This window comes from Rhinolophus sinicus, chromosome 8 (assembly GCF_057876585.1).
Source record: "Rhinolophus sinicus isolate RSI-liver-muscle chromosome 8, RSI-T2T, whole genome shotgun sequence".
In the NCBI taxonomy this organism is placed as follows: Eukaryota; Metazoa; Chordata; class Mammalia; order Chiroptera; family Rhinolophidae; genus Rhinolophus; species Rhinolophus sinicus.
The window spans coordinates 12493105-12514166 of NC_142508.1; the positions used below are offsets into that span (position 1 = coordinate 12493105).

Below are 21062 nucleotides of genomic sequence, written 5' to 3' on the forward strand. Positions count from 1 at the left end.
AGTTCCGATATAGACATTTTTGGAGTTTCAGAAGGAGAAAATGGTGCAGAGATACTATTTGAAGAAATAATTCCTGAAAACTTCCCAAATTTGATGAAAGACATGAATGTTAACATCTAAGAAGCTTGAGGAACTTTAGTTAAGATGAACTGAAAGAGACCTACACTGAGACACATTAAAATGAAACTTTGGAAAGCCAAAGACAAGAACAGAATCTTGAAAGCAGCAAGAGAAGTGAATCATCACATAGAAATGATCCTCAATAAGATTATCAGCAGATTTCTCATCAAAAACTTTGAAGGCCAAAAGACAGTAAGACAATATATTTAAAATGTTAAAGAAAAAAATACTATCAACCAAGAATTCTGTTTCTGGCTAAACTGTCCCCAAAGAGTGAGGGAGAAATTAAGACATTCCCAAATAAAAGCTGAGAGCATTCATCACCTCTAGACCTGCCTTGCAAGAAATGCTCAAGGGAATCCTACAAGGTGAAATGAAAGGACAGTAGTAGACAGTAACCCAGAGCCTTATGGAAAAATAAAGATCTCAATAAAGATAAATGAGTGGGCTGTTATAAAAGCTAATGTTTTTGTTACAATGCTTTGTAACTATATTTTTTTGTTTCCTACATGATTTAAGAGATCAGTACATTTAATGTGCAATACATTAGTGTAAAAGTTAGTACTACTGTAACTTTGGTTTGTAACTCCAAATTTGTTTTCTACGCAATTTAACAAACTGCATTTAAAAGAGTTACTAGTTTATGTTTTTTGGCATACAGTGTATAAAGAGGTAATTTTGTGACATCAGCAACCGAAAGGGTTAGGGATGGAGCTATAAAGGAGCGGTTTTTGTGTGTTATTGTAGTTAAGTTAGTATAACTTTAGAGTGTTATAACTTTAGGATGTTAAATGTAATCCCCATGATAACAACAAAGAGAATAGCTCTAATTAATATTCAACTATAGTAGTGTTTTACAAGTTAAATGAAGAATAAACTCAAATTTTAAAAAAAGGAATAGTTGTAGAATATCCACAAAAGGAAATGAGAAAAGAATGTAAACAGTTCACTACAAAAAAAAAACAAAAATCAACAAAACACAAAAGTGGACAGTAATGCAGGAAATGGGGGAAAAGCTATATAAGGCATATAGAAAACAAATAGCATGATGATATAAGTAACTTCCTCCTTATCAGTAATTACTTTAAATGTAAATGGGTTCAATTTTCCTATCTAAGAACAGAAATTGGCAGAATAGATAAAAAGCACATGATCCAACTATATGCTGTCTACAAGAGACATTAGACCCAGAGATATTATACAAACAAGTTGAAATTGAAAGGATGGAAAAAGATATTCCATGCAAGTAGTAACCAAGAGATCAGCTGTAGCTATACTAATATCCGACAAAATAAATGTCAAAAAGATTGTAAGAGACAAAGATGGCCATTATACATTAATAAAAGGTTCAATACAGCAAGAAGATAGAACAATTATAAATATTTACGTACTTAATTACAAACCATCAAAATACATGAAGCAAAAACTGACAGAATTGAAGGGAGAAATAGTTCTACAATAATAGTTGGAGACTTCCGTACCCCACTCACAATATTGGATAGAGCAACCAAACAAAAGTAAAGAATTTAAACACCACAATAAACCAACTATTTGTAACAGACATTACAGAACACTGTACCTAAACAACAGAATACAAATTCTTCTGAAGCGCACATGGTACATTTTCCAGGATAGACCATATGACAGATCACAAATTAAGTCTCAATAGATTTTAAAAGATAGATATATCAAGTATTTTTTCCTACCACAACAGGATGAAGTTAGAAACCATTAACAAAAGGAAATCTTGAGAATTCAGAAAATTGGTAGATGCCGTGGGGAGAGGAAAACGGGGAGTTATTGTTTAGTGGGTACAGAATTTCAGTTTTTGCAAGATGAAAGGAGTTAATGGGGTGGGTGGCAATGTTGATGGTACAACTACGTGAGTATGTTTGATACTACTGAACTATGCATTTAATAATAGCTAAGATGGTAGATTTACTCATATGTTAAGTGTATTTTGCACATAATTTTTTTAAATACTGCAAGTTTATCTCAAATTATCTGTATTATGTTCTAGTTTGCACTTCGTGCTACCACCAAATTTATCTTTTAAGACACTGCTTTGTTTATATCATTTTTATGCTCAAAAATTTCCATTGGCATCTGGTGTCTGGCCTCTGTCTTTCTCTCTTTACCTCATATATTTAAAAAGTACATTAAAATCATACATTACATTATTACTTAACTTTCTCCCAACTCTGCAACCTTTTGATTCCCGATACACTTGCTATTCCTACCTTTAATGCTGTTCTTTCCCCCCTTTTTCTCCTAATGTGTAAATCTTTCTAAGTACCTACTTAAATTTGAACTCCCCTAGGAAACATCCTCTAAATGCTCCATTTCTGGTGGCTTCTCGTCTAAAGACCTGTTGAATAAACAGTTCATTTAATATTTGGCACCAACTGATTTTATTGGTGTGCACTTGTCTTGTTTCTCCAAATATCTAGATTTAATTGACTCAGAGCTGTATCTTAAATTTATTTGTAATTACCCACTTGGCTTGATAAAATGATTTGACTTTTTGATAGTTTGTGAATAATAAGAAGTAAAAATGTTCTTCAAGTAAATTTCAGGCCTATCTGTCAGATTCTAGAGCATCTGGCAGTGTTTCTGCAAAAGATACACTTGAAATTCAGATTGGGTACTAGCCCTTAAGGTTTTTTAGAGCAGTTGAATATAGTACCAGTAAGTTGTCTCTTTGTAAGGTGACTTGTATATATATATTTTCAGGCAATAAAATAATTTTGAGAAATTTGGAATCTTAATTTTTTTTGCTGTAGTACTGTATAAGAAATAAGTATTCGTATCTGGGTACCAATACTTACTTTTGTTCATGTGCTGGTTAAATAAAATTAGTTGTAGAAGTAGCTTGCTATTTCTATGTCAACATCATGTCATTGTAATGCTTATAAAGATTTTTGTTTTGTTTTTAACTCAGATGAGTTAAAACAGACTTGAACTTAACAATTCTGTTATTTTACTGTGGTACTGCATTTTTTTCTATATGGAAGTCAAGTTTTAATGTTTTTTTTTAAGCCAATAGTTTGCACAAAAGTTTGTTTCTGTTAGTGTCGTGTGTGTGTGTGTGTGTGTGTGTGTGTGTGTGCGCATGCACATGTCTTTTCTAGGGTTACGATTAGGATATTGAAGTATTAAATTTATTGCTCATAAGAACCTATAGAGAACATCTCAGTAACTTCTATGCCCCCTGTCAAACTATAAAAATGAGTATTATTTCAAGAAGTTTAATGGGGACTGTGTTTATCATGTGCACAAAACTAAATAATGGATTTGACTTTTGACCTATTGCTTGGAGTAGTATCCATTTTAAGCAGTTTTACCCATTGTTTTTGGAGAATCTAATTAGAATGTAAGTGGCCCAAGGGTAGGGATTTTATCTTACACTTCTTTGTATTCTTAACATCTAACCTAATGTCTCACATCGTAATGCTTCAATAAATGTTAAGATGATGTCTGTTTTTCTGGCTTTTGCGGAGTATGCTTTTTATTGTGGGAGAATGATTTTTACTCTGATTTTATTCAATTTGTTTTCTTTTTACAGTCCCATTGACAAACCTTCAGATTCTCTCAGTATAGGGAATGGTGAAAATTCCCAGCAGGTAAGATTTTGATACTGTGTCTCTTCATTTATCTGCTATCCCCCACAACAAGGCATTCTGTGTAAGTGAATTTTCTAGATAGTGAAAAATACTTTAAATACTAAACTACTTAAAAACATTTTTAGTGTACATCTTTGTTAAATGTATTATAATTAGCCTTCTTTTCCTCCACAGAATATACAGAGCATAATTTAACCCTTTCCTGATGATGCAGCATTTCCATTATGACCATGTTGTTGTACTGTGTGGCAGTCCATTAGTGTCCTTACAGTCTGCTGTTATTACTGGTCTTTCCGAGCCGCCACAGAATGGTCCCAGACTAGCATGCCTTCTGCATTCTTATTTTAAGAGTTGTTTCTATGCTGTGTGCTCCCCTTGTCCCTTGCTGTCAATATTAATTTTCTATTTCTCTTGGTGTACTTGCCCCCAACAGTTCCACCCCCCCAAATGACTATGGGATTTGAAATTATAAACCCAAATAGTTAATTTCAAAGTTGCACCCAAAATAATAACTGAGTGAAGTTGTGATCTTTATAGCATGCTTTGTATCATCTTGCTTAATTGCTAGTTTTCACTGGTTAAGCTCCCGAATACCACAGATTTGCTTTTCCAAAGTTTTTGCTCACAAATTCCATTAAAAATTTTTGAATTTCTGTGTGTACCCTTGTATATTTTAAGTTAACATTAAAGGTTTTTTTTCATATAAAGTATAAAAAGTTGCGAAGGGTACTAATTTTCAGCATACTGTAAATATTGGTAGTTTGATTTGGTTAAAGCAATTTATATAAGTATAGATTTTGATAAAATTAGTTATTAAACATAAGCACTAAAATTATATTGGAGAGTCATCTCTTAGTGAGATAGGTAGGGCCATTTTAAATTAGTTTTTATGTACCTATTGATGAATGTTACCTATTGGTTCAAGGAGATAAGTTTCAGCATCAATCCTAGTCATGTTTTCATTTTTCTAAATGTAAGTGCTGAGATAATCTTGTTCGTATATAAATAAGAGGTAGAAGAAACAGTATTATGTCAGTATCACTCAAATCTTTGAACTCCTGAATTGAATAACGAAAAATCATATAGAGATTTATCATAAAAAAAATTTTTTTAATGATGTGTTGGAAATAACTTTAGATCTTTTTTTCCTTTTTGTTCCAAACAAATGTATTGGGAATCACCTAGCTTGCCAAAGAATCCAGTCATTAGAGTCAGTCACTCTCTCTCACCACCAACCTGAATATTTCTAGTAAGTTTCTGTTTGGCTCCCAGAAAGGTTTCACACTTGGACACAAAATACTATACTTAGGTCCCAGAAAGTGAGAAATATTCTTTTCTCTGTAAAGTAAAAAAATTAGGTTGTAAAAGGAGAGGAGAATGGCTTAGTCTTTTGGGGGAGGGTCTGTTTTAGAAAAGAGTACATATGTAAGTTGATAGATATTTTGAAAATTCATGCTCTCTCATAAAGAAGTCTTCAAGTACCCCAGTTTGAAGACCACCATTCTAATACCTTTCGTTGCACGTCTTTTTAATTGTGGCTTATTTAAATGCATAAACTTATATTGAATATTCTTTTCTTTTCCTGTTTTATTTAGATATCTAACAGTGATACGCCTTCACCACCACCCGGTTTATCAAAATCTAACCCAGTCATCCCTATCAGCTCATCCAATCACAGTGCACGGTCTCCATTTGAAGGGGCAGTAACTGAGTCACAGTCGTTATTCTCAGATAACTTTCGACATCCCAACCCTATTCCGAGTGGGCTTCCTCCTTTCCCCAGTTCCCCCCAGACACCCAATGACTGGCCTACAGCACCAGAGCCACAGAGCCTCTTCACATCAGGTATATAACACAACTAGACATGTTAGCATGCTAATAATTTGACCAAGATGATACCCTTGCTGGATGTGTTTTTATTATTTTTCTCCCCACTCCCACTTTCATAAACATGTAAAGATTTAAACTGCATGGAATTGGATGGTTGGTAAGTTGTTGTATGACGTAGAACTTATTATGTTAACAGATTTCTCTAGAAATAAATGGTTAGGTCATTTTTCCAATAATAAAACACTTCCTCCTGTAGGAAGTATTAAGGACTTATATTTTAGTCAGATTTATGTTAAACTAAGAGTTTTTTAAACAGCTGACAAAAGTGTTAGTTTATATTAAAAGTCGTATTTTGGCCTTTTAGAGCCATTTCCATTTTTATTCATTGTAAGTTCTCTTATTAATGTGAAGATGGCATAAAATTAACATTGACAATAACACCTAATTGTCAGTGGAGCAGACAAATTTTAAAAAACTATAAAGATTAAATAAATACTTTTTATTAAGTTTTTTTTTCTTAGTATGTAAAGCATATAGTCAAAATTATTTATACTTTGTCTTTAATAAATACATTTAAAAATGCACTTTACTAATAAATTCTGTTATATTTGTTATTACTTTATTTCATATAAGTGACTTGTTCTTGGTTTTAAAATTATGAATGAGTATAATTTGCATTTCAAGTACTTCATTTTCTTTGATAAGCAAAATCAGTCTATATTATTCAGTTTCCAAAGTTAGTAATTTAAGAATGAAATCATTGCTAGAAGTATATGAGGTCTTTTATAATTTAATAATCTTAATGTGCTAAAAAAAAATCATACATATTTCGTATATATTTGCCTTTATCTTGTAATATGATGTTTTAACTTTCACTAGTGTGGCTACTCATGACATACAAAAATGAGGCATGTATTTTAAATCCATCACTAATTTTCTCCCCAACAGAAACAATCCCAGTATCATCTTCTACAGACTGGCAAGCAGCGTTTGGCTTTGGTTCTTCTAAACAACCAGAGGATGACTTGGGTTTTGATCCCTTTGATGTCACTCGAAAAGCCTTAGCAGACCTGATTGAAAAGGAACTGTCAGTCCAAGACCAGCCCTCCCTTTCGCCCACACCTCTTCAGAACTCCTCTTCACACACTACAACCGCCAAAGGCCCGGGCTCTGGATTCCTGCATCCTGCTGCACCTGCAAATGCCAACTCTCTCAGTAGTACCTTTTCAGTCTTGCCACAGAGGTTCCCTCAATTTCAGCAGCACCGAGCGGTTTATAATTCATTCAGTTTTCCAGGCCAGGCAGCCCGCTATCCTTGGATGGCCTTTCCACGCAATAGCATCATGCACTTGAACCACACAGCAAACCCCACCTCAAATAGTAATTTCTTGGACTTGAATCTCCCGCCACAGCACAACACAGGTCTGGGAGGGATCCCTATAGCAGGTAGGTTCATTTATAGCCTTTGAGAATTTGTGAATAACTCATGCCTTCAGGTTGTTGGGTGGGTAGGGAGGGATCTTTTGAATAACAGAGTACGTATCATTAGTCTTGGAAATTTCTATGGGAAAAAAATTAAAGTCCTTATAATCTAAAAATGTTTTAATTGGGTGGATGCCTTGTAATATTGAGCTTTATAAGGATGGTGGAGTATTATACCTAGTTACTGTTTAGAATCATTTCACTTAATAGGATAGTTACCAAACTTGCATATGGCATATAAATACAAAAAGAAAAAGAAAAGAAATGGGCTCTGAAATTATGGTGCTGTAAAGTCCAACACCATGGTAAAACTTCTGATTATACATTCTAAAAGTAAACTGGTTCAAAAAAATTTTAAAGATGGTAATTCGTGAGAGCATGAGGGATAAAGCCACTCTAACTACTTTTGGCAGTTACTTATTTTGACTGATACACACGTGCACACACACAAATCAAAACTGTGCTATATGTTAATAAAGGACTTAATATTTGAGAACTCTGATTATTAATGTTTTACAGACATATGTGCATAAGTATACTTTCTGTGAAAAAGGAATTGTTCAAGGAGAGATATTTTCCCTTTTGGTCTGTCATTTTTATTTTTTGGGGAAATACTAAATTTCTGTAAGTGATGCCAGAATACTTCTGGTTTTGTACTGCTACCCTTGAAGGTTTCAGAACTTTTGGTTTTTAAAGTCCCATATAACATTAGATCAAGTGACTTCTGTATCTAATGGAATCATTCTGATTAATAGTTTTTTGTTTTGTTTTTTTAATTTAATTTGGGCTTTAGAGATGACTGGTAAAAGAGAGAGTTTGTTCCTCTCTTGATTTTCTTAAGTAGAATAGAATCGTCCCTCACTCATTATGAAATGTATTTTCATTCCTTGTCACAGCCTTAAGGTGTGGCATGGCACAGCTTTGATTGTAGTAAGGTGCTATTACAGCAAGGCGTTGGTTCTCTTGTCTTTAGAAAATTTGATAGGTGACTTTACAGATATCCATCAAAAGTCTTTGTCTCTAATCTCTTCGTGACCAACAATATTTCATTTTTAAGACAAGTAGGTAGATTGAGAGAGTATTGTTTGTGGCTGTTGATACAGTGAGGTTAGCAGTCGATACAGTGAAGTTAATTTACATACTCTCGATAGCACTTACTGTAGTAGTTTGCACATGAGTGGACTCATGATATTTGTTTATTTGATACAGTAGTAGTAGGTGATCCAGAATGACATTTTTCAGTCCTCTCCTGTATGATACTCACTCACGAAACACTAAGTGTTCAATTCTTGATACTTTTTTTTTTTGTTCAAGACAGCGTAGTAAAGTGTAATTTTGTTTTGTTTTGCTTTGCTTTAATCATTTAGAAATGTAGCATTTTAATTACTGATAGTATATCTCATAACTGATTATAGCATGAAAAGTTAGCTTTAAGTCCTCCTAAATATTCTAAACATTTAAAAATAAAATATTATACCATTACAATGAATATTTGGGTTCCTCTTTGTCCAACAATGAACTAGGCCATGTGGGTAATACAAAAGAAATATAAAATAGGATATTGTTTCCAGGTACTTTACAGTGTAGTTGAAGAGATAAAATTAAGATGATACAAGTAACTATGATACTGGAATTCTAGAGACGTTAATAGCGCTTATACTTGTTGGGGAGGCTTCATTGAAGAAGTGGAAATTGATCTGTACAGTGGTATCTTGGATTTGGGTTAGCAGGAGGAAAGAGAAAGGCCTTTTATGTTGATGGAAACGCCTAAATAAAGGCATAGAAGCAGGAATTGGTGCTGTGTCATTACTATAAGAAGCAGTAGGACTGCCTTCTGTAACAGGAGGTGCTTCATGTGTTATAGAGATAGAATGGATGAGAAGATGGGGTGCGCAGCCAGCAGGGCAAAACAGCATGGTCTTGATATGACAGGAAGGAGAATGCTTTTGTGGAGCTCTAGTTCTCAGCTGTCTTCATTGTGTGCTTTGATTTGACTTACTACATGACCATTATCTGTTCTTCCAATTATCTGTTTTCCAAGTTTATAGTTACCATATTGTCCATTAGCACAAAAAGAGTAGTTTTAACCCAAATATTTCGAGGTGTTCTGGAAATGCCACAATGGTAATCAGTAATCACTGATTTGTGAGTGTAGTTGTCTTCTTGTCAGTCATTTGAAATCTTTATCTAAAGTAGATAGATACTTTATGAAAAAAATGTGGCATTAAATTTTGGTTCTATCTTTACGGGTTTTTCTTTTCTCTTAATATATACTCAACCATAGAGCATAAATACTTTTTTTTCCCCCAGAAATTCTAAGGATGAAGTCACCAACTGTAGGTTCTGAAACGTTGTATTTTGTGGGAGGTGGGGATATTGTTTCAGATGTTCAGTTTCTGACAATACGTACTTGGTTGGTATTTAAATGGTGACTTATGATTGAGCTTATTATTAGATTATTTTTAAGGCTCTGATGACTAGAGAAATTTTAGTTTTAAGGTACCAAAATATTTAAAATTGTTATCAAGAATTACACAACATCTTCTTACAGCCTATAAATATTTGGCAGATACCTCAGGAAGCTGAATGTGCTAAGCCTCAGAACAGAACAGCTGTATAATTGTGGCCAGATGACTTACGAGTTTCAGTAACATTTAGAAATGACAGAAAGTGAAATTCTGGAAAACTGTGTACATCTTAACCGTGTCTAATTTGAAGCAATTTAATACCTAGGCAATATTTGCCTCCCCCACCCCTAGTTGTAACTCAGTTGTACTTGAGTTGAACTATTCAATTAGGTTCACTTTTGCATCCTGCAATGAATAAGTATCACAGTATCTTACACAGGGTAGCTGTTCCTTAAGTGCTTCATGATGAAGAGTATATCCTGTTTCAGTGAGAGCAGCCACTTTAAGATACGCTTGGACAATATTCTACACTGGAAAAGGCATGTGTATTTATTCTTCAGACATGTAGAGCAAAATAGGGTCTCTGACCTTCAGGAGCAAATACTCAGGCGTGTCAGTCCATACATACAGATACCATACAGATACCATATCTATATTTATTATATATTTGTATTTAAATTTTTAGTTTTGGCTTGTTTTAGTTAATTATTAAAAAATGATATATCTGAAACCTATCATGGGAAGAACAGTTACCAGAGGTTTGACAAATGTAGCTTCCATTTATTTCCTTTGCTTAATTGAAAATTTTTATGTTTAAAATTAGTTACTACGTAGGAGAAATTTTTTTATCAGCATTTTCTTGGCAGCACATTCAGTTTGTTAAGTTTAGAAGGATTTTTTAAATATACTTGGGGGAAACTTTGACTAGTGGGTAGTTATAGGAAGTCCATTCAGATCTTTTTAATTATTGGAACCTTGTACTTTTGTTTTAAAAAGTGATTTATCTTGTCCAACTCCTCATTTTAGGAATGGCAAAACTGGGTTCCAGAAAGGTTAAATAATGTAAGGTCACACATTCAATTAGTAAGAAAATTAGGATAAGAATCCAGATCCCAAATTCAATAACAAATGTTTTTTCACTACAACATTGACTCTCTTTCATAAACGAAGATCACTGGCCTGTACCTTCACTTTGGCTTTCTTCCCATAGTAATTGAGTTTTGCTCTCACACACTCGCAGGTCCCTTTTTTATCAACAGAATCTATTTGTGAGACAATTGGCCCAGCTCAGGAATATGGCCTGTAGTTACAAACTAGAGTGAAGTTTATTGACTTGATGAAAATGAATCTTTTGCTTAGTCCTCATTAGTAGCATATCCTCACCAAGAACTCTATCAAATTTTCCTTTACACACCCTCCTTGCTATATACTTGGGGTTTATACAACCTTTGCCAATTTACTGAAAAACTATGAAATTACCTGTTCGAAAGACTGGAAGTCCTTTTCTTCTTGTTGTCAGTTAAGCTATCTTTCCAAATGTAATTTTGCAGATACGTTTTCCAAGGAACTCTGCCAAGATGTGTTTATTCCATAATGCTAAAAATTATTTGGAAAACAAATTACAAGTCTAAGTCTGTAAGCATTATTGTTTCAAGATATATTTAGAAAAATATTTGAAACTGTTTAGGATTGGATTTTTTTCATGTTTTTGATCATTCAGTTTTACTTATGAGAGGATATTTTTCCTTAAATTTTATTTTGTTTCTTAATTAGCTGTTTTAACAGTGACTTGATTGAATTTTGAGTCATGTGTGAAACAAGTCACTTGTAGCCAAATAATTATCAATTATAATTAGGAGAACTGATCTCATTTCATGTGTAGTTCTCTGACCTAGAAGTAGTCATTTCACTTTCAGTCAATTGGATCATTGTATTGTTTTGAGCATTTTCTAATTACTTCACAAGTACACATTAAATTTTCAGATGCTATATGGTAATTTGCTAAATTAATATTTATATCTTTTTATTTTCCTTTTCTAAACGTAATTCTGTTTTTTAAAACAAGGATTTGTCATTTTTCCCTTTTAAAAATTACATTTCCATTTCTGTGAATTGAATTTTAATTTTTTCACAAACTACTACTTACTGTTAGCAGTATATGAATGTATAAGGGGTCCAATTGGCTTGGAAAAGAATGGCTTACCTGGTCTCTTTTTTTTCCCTTTTTGTATATTTATAATCCTGAATCTATTATATTTGTTCTCGTATCTGACATAGTATTAAATTTAAGGGTGTGTTTAGAGTGTAACTACTTTCTAGGTACTTGATAAGTTTATATTTTAAAATTTTTGTCTTGTTTCACACCTGGATTCCAACCATTAAGCATGTGTTTTATATATGTATCCGTATTCCAAATATTGAAGTCATTTTTAAAGGGACTGTTAACAAATCTAGTCACCCATAACTAGACCATGACTGACTTTTCCACAGGGGAAGAAGAGGTGAAGGTTTCGACCATGCCACTGTCAGCCTCTTCCCATTCATTACAACAAGGACAGCAGCCTACAAGTCTCCACACTACTGTGGCCTGACACCAGAACTGAGAGGAGAGGATTAGACTCTGGGGTGCTTGCATGGGCAACCGGATTTTTGCATGATTCTTTCTGATTTTGCATTTAATGTATACACCCAAAAGAGCCAATATAAACGTTCCTCATGCCTACAACTAGTGTGTTACCTCATAGTTGCTAAAGTCTTTCTTCATTAGGCCTTTAACACAATTTATTAGCATAATAATTTTGGCATTGTTTCTCATGAGTGATACTATTTTTAACTCACACAAATAAACTTGTAGTACTAATTAAGATCCCAGATGAGATTAGCTAGAATTGTTCTTGTTTTGGCTCTCTTACTGAAAAGATACAAAGATAATGGTAGCTCCTTGTTTTCTGCTTTGTGAAAAAATGGTAATATCCTAATATACTCATGAAAAATTTGAAAATTAAGAAGATAATGTCTTATTGCATTCTTTGAATACTTGAGAAGAAAGAATACATATAAAACAAAATTGGTGGTGTCATTTAATGCTCAGAAGGATGTTGTCAGCAATTGTTTTCAGTTGTATGGATTTATATCCTATATTATGCATTACATGTTTAGAAACTGTTTTTGTTCTCTCTCATTTGCACATTTGCACTTTCTTTTTGAATGGTTGTTAATTATATATAGAAGGTTAAAAGCTAATTATTATAGACTAAATGCAATATAAACTCTTTTCTAATGCACTGCCTAGTATACCAGGAAATGCCTCAGAAATAGAATTTCAACTTACAGTTGATTTATCAGAAACTTGAATATGGGGTTAAATATTGTATGTGAGAAGTGACCATAGTAGTGTAACTTTTTTTTTTTTTTTTTTTTTTTTAACAAACGGTACTTCTGTGAGATATCTGTTTGGAAATTTCATTGTTTAATGATTGAAATGTGATAATAAAACTGTATTACAAGTACCTGACCAGAATGGGCCTAAGAGAAAGAGAAGAGATTGGGGATCTTCTAAAATTAGGCCACGTAAGTTGTCACAGATAATTTTAGTTAATCACAGAAAATAGTGGAGTACTCTATTAGGACATAATGTGAAGTGATATTTTTGGATAAGACACAATTTCTTGAAATAGTTTTAAAATTGATAATGAAAGAAAATAAATTGAATTCGATTCTGAGCAGTGGACAAGAGCTGATTCAGAAAACATGACCTAAATTAAACAACTGGGAAGAAAGGGGAAGTCAGAGTTCTTCTTGAGGTTTTCAAAAACAATCATGACTGCAAAGATTTGCCTTAAGTAACAAGTTAAAAATATGAAACGGGTAACATGAATACCCAGAACGGAAGCCTAGAGATTTAAAATAATAAGGAAACACCTTATGAGGAGATGATACGTAATGTCATGCTGGAGTTGGAGTTTTCAAGGTTCCTTGTCAATGTGAAGTCTGAGTACTTTCTATTAGATATAATACAACACATGAAATGGCTCTGTCCTGAGGTGTAGTAGGATAAACTAAAATCTGTTCTTAGATATCGTTGGTTAACTGAGGGTGTAGAAACAGCTAGTTACCTGGCCAGTTATTTTTGTGAAATTCTGAATATATGACAACCTCTCAATTTTTAGAAGTGACTTTAGGACAGCATTACAAGAAATTTAGAAAATAAAAATACAATATTGTAGGCTTACTATGCAGAAGCCTTGTATCGTGGGTTAATTATGGTTTCATTTTTGCTGTAAGGGGCAAAGACATCCGCTTCATGTCTCCTGGGGTGCTGAAGCTTTGGGGCTTTCTTAACAAACCTGGGCTCCCTGTAACGAGGCTTACTGGAGCAGAGCTTTCTCCAGCCTTCAATGCAGGCCTTTCACCTGGATCTTCTTACAAAGACATAGAGGTGCTTAACTCCTATTTACTACTTCTCTCTGTTGAGAGACACACCTGTTAAACCAGGCCTTTCCTGTGGTGGCTTTCTCTCTCCTTTCTCACTCCTGGCCTGTGCCAAAAAACTGTCAGGTAGTTTGCCCAGGCTTGCTAGAACCCAGACTGTTTCCCTGCCTGCTTCTCTCCCCCCTCACTCCTGCACACGCCATATTTCAGGACAGTGCTTCTGGAGCAATTAGGCTTCAACTGATATATTTTATCTTTTAACTAGAAAGCTAAAGATTATCTATTAACTTACTTTGTAATTTCTGAGACTTTGTAAGCCAGAGAAGAATAAGCCTGTTTTGCTTACTTAATATTTCATATAGTATGTTTTTTAAAAAAATGAAATCTTAAAATCATAGTCATAATTAATTATACTAAAGCACAGAAGAAATTACACAACACACAAAAAAGGCACCACTTCACAAAGCAAGTAAGTTGATGAAACCAAATGATGGTAAAGAATGAGAAATTCTAAAAAGCTTCAAGTTGTTTTCGTCAATTCCTGCATGATCTCTCATGTGCAAGGGAAATTTTGTATGCTTTTACATACTTAACCTTTAAAAGGTGACTATCTGTTCCTTCAGTCAGGAATTACACCTAGAGTCCAGAATTCTTTGGATGTACTTACAAAGTTACGGGTTTTGTGTGTATGTGCATCTGTCCTTTTTTTTTTTTTCTGGAGAGAACAGCCATTATTGTATGATCTATAAAGGGTTTGATGACACCTCCAAGGGAAAAAAGTTAGGAACTTCTGCCTTGAAATATTTTTAGTGCCACCGTAAGAAATAGAGGCCTAGACTGAAGGAATTTAATCATATGATGAATGTCAAATACCTCTTTGTTTTCTTAAAGATTCCATTAGAAAATATTTTCTGATTAATAATACTTTCCTTTTTATTCTATTGTTTTATTTTGTTTTTCCAGGTGGTGCTTTTGTATACTCTCCCCTTATTTCAACAAGCTTTAATTAAATATTTGAGTGCCTATTTTGTGTAGTAACCTGAGCTAGATCTTGACGGATATAAGGTCGTGTAAACTATAGACCCTGCCATCAAGGATAACAGTCTAGTGACAGTTTTATTTCACATTATTTCTGTAAGGTCAGCTCTTGATATATTTTAACCCTACGAACAGCCATGGCAGTCCAGACTTACTTCATTGTTTATCACTCTGACAGTGACAGCAAATTATTGAATACTGATACTTGAAATTTTAAAATATAGGATAATTGGGCAGAAGTGAAAAACATCTTAACAGGGAAGGCACACATTCGTTGTTCTATAGTATTTCTCAGTCACGCATGCATCCTCATGTCCCTTACTCTTTACTTAGTGTCCTAGAACTCAAGGAGAGCTTTCTATACATGTGTTCTTTTGAAGAAAAAAACTTGAATGCATCGTGTCTGTGCACATTTTTACTGACATGGCTCCTATTTGTACGGTATCCCAAGCACCTTCAAGACTGCCAGAGCTGTCTTCTGCCGGGACACAGGTGTCTAGGGAGCTGCTCCCAGAGACATTGCCTCAGAAAGCCAAGAGAAAGGAACGAATTACAGGTGCATTGAAGTCTTAACAAAAGGAACACCACTGTATATGTTACAGATACATAAAAAATGGGGGATATTTTTCCTTTGTTGACTTGTAAGGTTTTGGATTTTTTTGTTTGATCATGAAATTTCCACAAATCTACTTAATTGGCTCTAAGAGATAGATATCATATAACTGAAAACACAATAACTTTAAAAAAAATTGTAAAGAGGTGATAACCTCTAAACATTATATATATATATATATATATATATATATATATATATATATGTCTTTTTCTACAAAATGTGACCAGAGTCAGTTATCTGGTGCCAAGCTAGTCCTTCTGCCCTTAGTGCTGTGTCTCTCTCCTCACAGCCTTTTTATCTAGATAAGTGCCTACTACATTATCTCCTTGTGCTGAATAAATGGCAGTATGCAGGTATGACACATGAGGTGTTTAGTAAACTAATGAGACACTACGCTGATATAAAAATAAGAACGGGCGTTAGAGAAAGAAGTTATTGTGAACTGGTTCCGGGAAAGTCTTCATAAAAAGGATGGCTGAAATTTAGATGATGAAAGGGGGAAATACAGTAAAGAGAACAGATTGAACAAAGAATGAGCAGAGATTAGCATGGTCTGTAGGAGTTAGGCGGGTAGGACAGTAGGAGATGGACACTCATCTGAGGTATACAGGTCATACAGGAAAGTGGGATAAGTGTGCAAAAACCTCCAAAACTGGGAAGAAGAGTTTAATCTTGATGTGGATGTGTTCCATGGTAGAGAACTATAGGTTCTTTGGTAAAGATGTAACTTAATTGTAGCATTTTCTTGGTAATATGTTTGTTTGAAATGAGGACCAGTTAGAAAGCCATTTCCAGTATGCCAGTGCAAATGAGATGGCCTGGACTGGAACGGTAATAGTAGGAATGGAAAAGAAATTGTGAGTTAGAAGTCAGAAAGGATGAGATCTTAGAAAAGACCTTTGGGTTTGGCTAGGTTTCTAGTGACCTTTAAAAATGTGATTTTTATAAAAAGGTACTGATAGAAATCAGATTCCGAAGGGGGGGGGGAAAAAAAACAAAGAAAAAAGTGAAAAAATATTAAGAAAAAAAGAGAAGAAATCAGATTCCTAGGATTCATGTGGAAATGTCAAGAATATGAGTGCAATAACCACTGACTACTTATGTAAGATATTCGGCCAGGGGACGAGAGCAACCAGATGCTAACTAGATGGGGGAGCGATCTTAGAAGGCATTGCTTTATGATAAGTGAAACACCGAGATATTTGAAGACAGGGCACATAGAGCCAATTGAGAGGAAGATATGGACAGTGCTGAAGGGAAGATAGACTAATCAAGTCGGATAACAGGTTTATCTGTAGGTTTTGGGAGGAAGTAAGCTTCTGAGATGAGGTTAGGTTATGGGTTTAGCTTTTGAGAGGTGGGGTATATTCTTTGTTATTTGTAAGAACAATCAGAAAATCTAGGGGAGAGGCTGAGATTAGAGAAATAGATGAAGGGGCTCATATCAGCAATTATCGAATGCGTATTGTGTGAGAAGGGAGGTAAAAGAGTGGAGTTGCGAGCCTGTAAAGAAAGGGGATTAAATACATCTGTGAGGATAAGCATAGAGGTGCATTGGAAAGAAATGAATGAATTGCTGAGTAAAGACAAGGATCAACTTTAAAAATTTTAGAGTCTACATATGGTTTGTATGTTCCTCTGGTTCAGCCCAAAGCATCAGGAGTGAACAAAGCAAATACTGAGAGTTTGGTTAGAAGGTGAAAAAGAAAAGGACACAAAGATATTCAAGAAGACAATCTTGAAATCCCTAATTTTGATCAGTGTATTGAGAGAGTTCATTGATTGTCGATTTGATAAAGACAGAGAACACGAGTATAGTGCTATTAAGGGGATGACAGATGAGGAGACTGGTCAGTGTGATGACCACTCAGTGCTGAATGATGAGTGAGAAACAGAGAACGGATGCTAGGTAGACACCTTAGCATTAGGTCTGGAGTTTAGAAAGAAGGCTGGCTTTTGTAAACCCTGTGATCTCTTCCCTACCTGTTTTCCCTCCAGTCCTTTCTTGAGAGGAGGAAGTTAGACCTGTATGAGAGAGAATTGTAGAAACCATGGGATTGCCTAGGGGAATCCTATGTCAGGTTTCCTGTAAGTTGAAATGATCCCAAAGAAAACTTCCCACAATAGAATAAACAAATAGGAAATAAAACCCTGTTTAAATGCAGCGAGGTTATAATACAGGTGCTCACCTCACCCTGGTCATGTTTATCTGAATAAATATTTTCATAGCTTTTTCTCATCAGATTTCACTCCCACTACCAAGGATACCCATCCCATGTCACACTCTTTGGGAAAACCTAAAGAAAAGCTAATAAAAAAGATTTGTATTCGAATCATGAAATTTCAGAGCCATGAAGTATATAACGTAGTCTTTCACAATCCTCCTTTTAAAGACCAAGTCATAATAGTGATAATAATAAACAAGGATTAGAAGGATTGTGATTTGCCCATAATCACAGCCTAACAACAATGTAGAGTTTTGTTAGCCTTCACCATCTGAATTTGTTTTCATACATGTAACTCAAGGAGAAAAAAGCTTTGAGATTCAGAATATAGCTCTTCTCTAAACTTTGTTGTGTCTTAACAGTTTGATTATTATATTAATAGTTCTCACAAGTGAAGGGCTTTCAACTGTGAATATCAGTGCAAATAATGAAGGCTTTCCAAGGGTCCATCTACTGGCAACTGTTATCACAGATCCTGTAAGTTGTCAGAACAGCCGTGTGTTAAATGCGGCCCAGTGATCGTGGAGTAACTTTAGCAGAAGGAAGGGTAACCTTGCAGTTACTCTGAATGCAGACTAAAAATAATTACCAATGTCAGAACCAAAACAAAGAGTGAAACAGAGGTGGAAATTAAATTGACCCAGGATTTTTCTACAGTGCCGAAGAGCGTTTAAGAACCAACTTGCATGACACTAGACTGGTGACATCTCTAATGACACAGAATGAAAACAATCTTGTACTAAAAGGCACCAACATGCACCGCCCCCCCCGCAACCAGGTGCGATCTCAGGTTCATCTTTGAAGAGCTACTATATGCTCCGCCATGTAAAATGATAGCAGACCTGATTTTTTGTTATAAATCACGGAGGTTATTGTTTTCAGCATAATGAAACAGAGGGAAAGCTCCACAAGGATTTAAAGATCATAATACCATCACCATCTCCAAGAAGAAATGCAGGAAGGCTGACGGCCATCAACTTTTGTAGCCTAGTGCTGTTTCCTAATATGGTGAGATCTTATCCGAAGGATGATACTAGCATGTATGTCTTGCATCCTGAAGTAATGTGTCTGCGGAGCAGAACTTAGTGATCTGGAACATTACTGGGATGATTTTAAACATTGTCATTTTCTGTGTTGGCATTTGCAAGAAGATTGACCCCGTGAAGCTGTTTATTTTTTTCTTTATTGCATCTACAAGTTGAGTATCCAGCTGAAGGTAAAGGAGGCCCTGGGTTATGACTTCTTCAACCAAGTAGCAAGGTTTCTCAGCTTTAAGCGGAGTGCCAGGATACATACCATTGTTCCACTTACGTTTTTTCTATTTAAAAATATAAATTTTTTAAAAAATTTATTATTATGGATTACTGATATACCGTGTTCCCCTGAAAAATAAGACCTAGCCGGACCATCAGCTCTAATGCATCTTTTGGTGCAAAAATTAATATAAGACCCAGTCTTATTGTACTATAAGTCTGGGTCTTATATAATATAATAATAATATATAATATTATACTGGGTCTTATATTAATTTTTGCTCCAAAAGACGCATTAGAGCTGATGGTCCAGCTAGGTCTTCTTTTTGGGGAAACACGGTAGCCTCCCTCATTCCCCATTTAGGGTAAGATTTGGTACCAGCCAGGTATGTTTCTTATTACTTGTAAACTGTTAATATTCACTAATTGACCTAACTATAGTCTTTCCCAGTCCCAGATAGGTATAACATATCTTGCTTGAGTTTTAGTGGAGGCAGTACTGCTACATGTAAACTCCCAAGACCTCACCTGTATTTTAAATGGTAGGTGATTGAAATTAAGCCTATCACTAAAATAAGCAAAGATCTTATATAACCTGCAAATAAATACACACAGCCATGCAACCTTTGTTTTATAACCTGCTTTCAGGTTTTAATTCTTGACCACCATGAGTCTTACTTATTCCGATAGCTTGTCCTTCCCGCTCTATCCAGTTTCTTTTTCTTTGGACAAAGAGGAAATCGTTTCTCTGTGTAGCTTATTACCACACGTCAAGGGAGTAGTCTTGACTAGGTCTTAATGTGCACTTACCTGTATGATCCCCCGACTGGCCTGAATTGTTCCTTTTCAAAGGAGAAAGCTCTGTCCCCATCGTGCTGCTAAATCTCTGACCAATTATCTCCCTAGCAACCAGTCTACTACCGTTCAGCTATTGCCAAACTGGCTTTTGATTTTAAGTGACCATATTCTTTCCCCTCTCTCTTTTAAATCAAAACACATTTAAACAGAAAGCATAGTCTGGATTTGGAAGTAGATGGACAACCATGCACTGTTAAGTGTCAAATTGATAAAATTCGACTGGTGTTATGGTGTTACTCACTTTCCCCAACTTCTAAGTTATTCTAGCTCTTTTAACAATCACCTAATATTTCTAGACAATATGACTAAAATTCTGTGTTTTACAACTATGTGTGACTGTTAACAGAATTAATTTGTTTCACTAAAATGTTAGTTCTAGTTCAGTATAAAGCTCCAGATACAGTGAAATAAGAATTGTGGTTTCTAATTTATATTTGAGAATGTATTCATCTGATCTTCCTTCTTTCCTGACTTGCATCCTTCACAGTAAGACTCAACACAGATTGAGAGTTGGTTCTGTCAAGACTATCTCTGGCATTCTTTTCCAAATTCAAGTATAATAAATCATAGCTAAGGATGAACAAGTAAATAAATGTATATTTTAAATGATTTTTAACTAGACTCTTTAGTGAACTGGTGGTGAGCATGTAAGTCTTTGAATCCATCAGGATCTTGAAAGAATGCATTCTTATTAGTACTAATTCTTTTAAAATCAAGACGTCATTTGCAAGTCGGAAGTAAAAAGTTTTTTATTTTCCCTAGTATGTGAATAAATAGTGAGGAGAAGAAGTAAAGTAGTCTTGCTTTTTAAAATTATACATTGCATAGCTAAAATAATTAAATTTTAAAACATACATGCTTGTTTAGAAATCAAATGTTTGTTTATAAAATAATCGCAATACACACTTCTTTCAACAACTGTCTTTTGGTTTGGGTAAATAGTACAAGACAGAACTCTTAAAGATTTAAAATTGCTTGGTCTGTTGGGTTGGAAATGTCTATAACCATGTCTACCCTGGTATTTTTCACTTAGTTTTAGTATAAAATAATGAAGTTACTTCATTTCCTGAAATATTTTTTTCCCTGAAATTAAGAAATAAAGCAAATTATTGTTTTAATGCCAAAAAAGATACTTTCTAAAAGCAGAGCTAATAGCTGGGTTATGAAGAATTTGTCCA

General features: G+C 34.5%; 1 protein-coding gene across 9 annotated transcripts in view; it reads left to right on the forward strand.

The window, feature by feature from the left end:
- The window catches only part of CNOT4 (CCR4-NOT transcription complex subunit 4), a 114041-nt gene that overhangs the window by 78167 nt on the left and 14812 nt on the right, over positions 1-21062 (forward strand). For 6 of the 9 annotated variants that reach the window (XM_074315333.2, XM_074315331.2, XM_019750758.3 and 3 more), the window contains exons 8-10: positions 3686-3743; positions 5339-5588; positions 6522-7019. In XM_074315333.2, coding sequence (XP_074171434.2) covers positions 3686-3743; positions 5339-5588; positions 6522-7019 — 806 coding nt within the window. Of the gene's footprint in view, positions 1-3685; positions 3744-5338; positions 5589-6521; positions 7020-11953; positions 12973-21062 lie in introns of those variants that run through there. The other 3 variants (XM_074315334.2, XM_019750763.3, XM_019750773.3) reach the window with 2 other exon arrangements.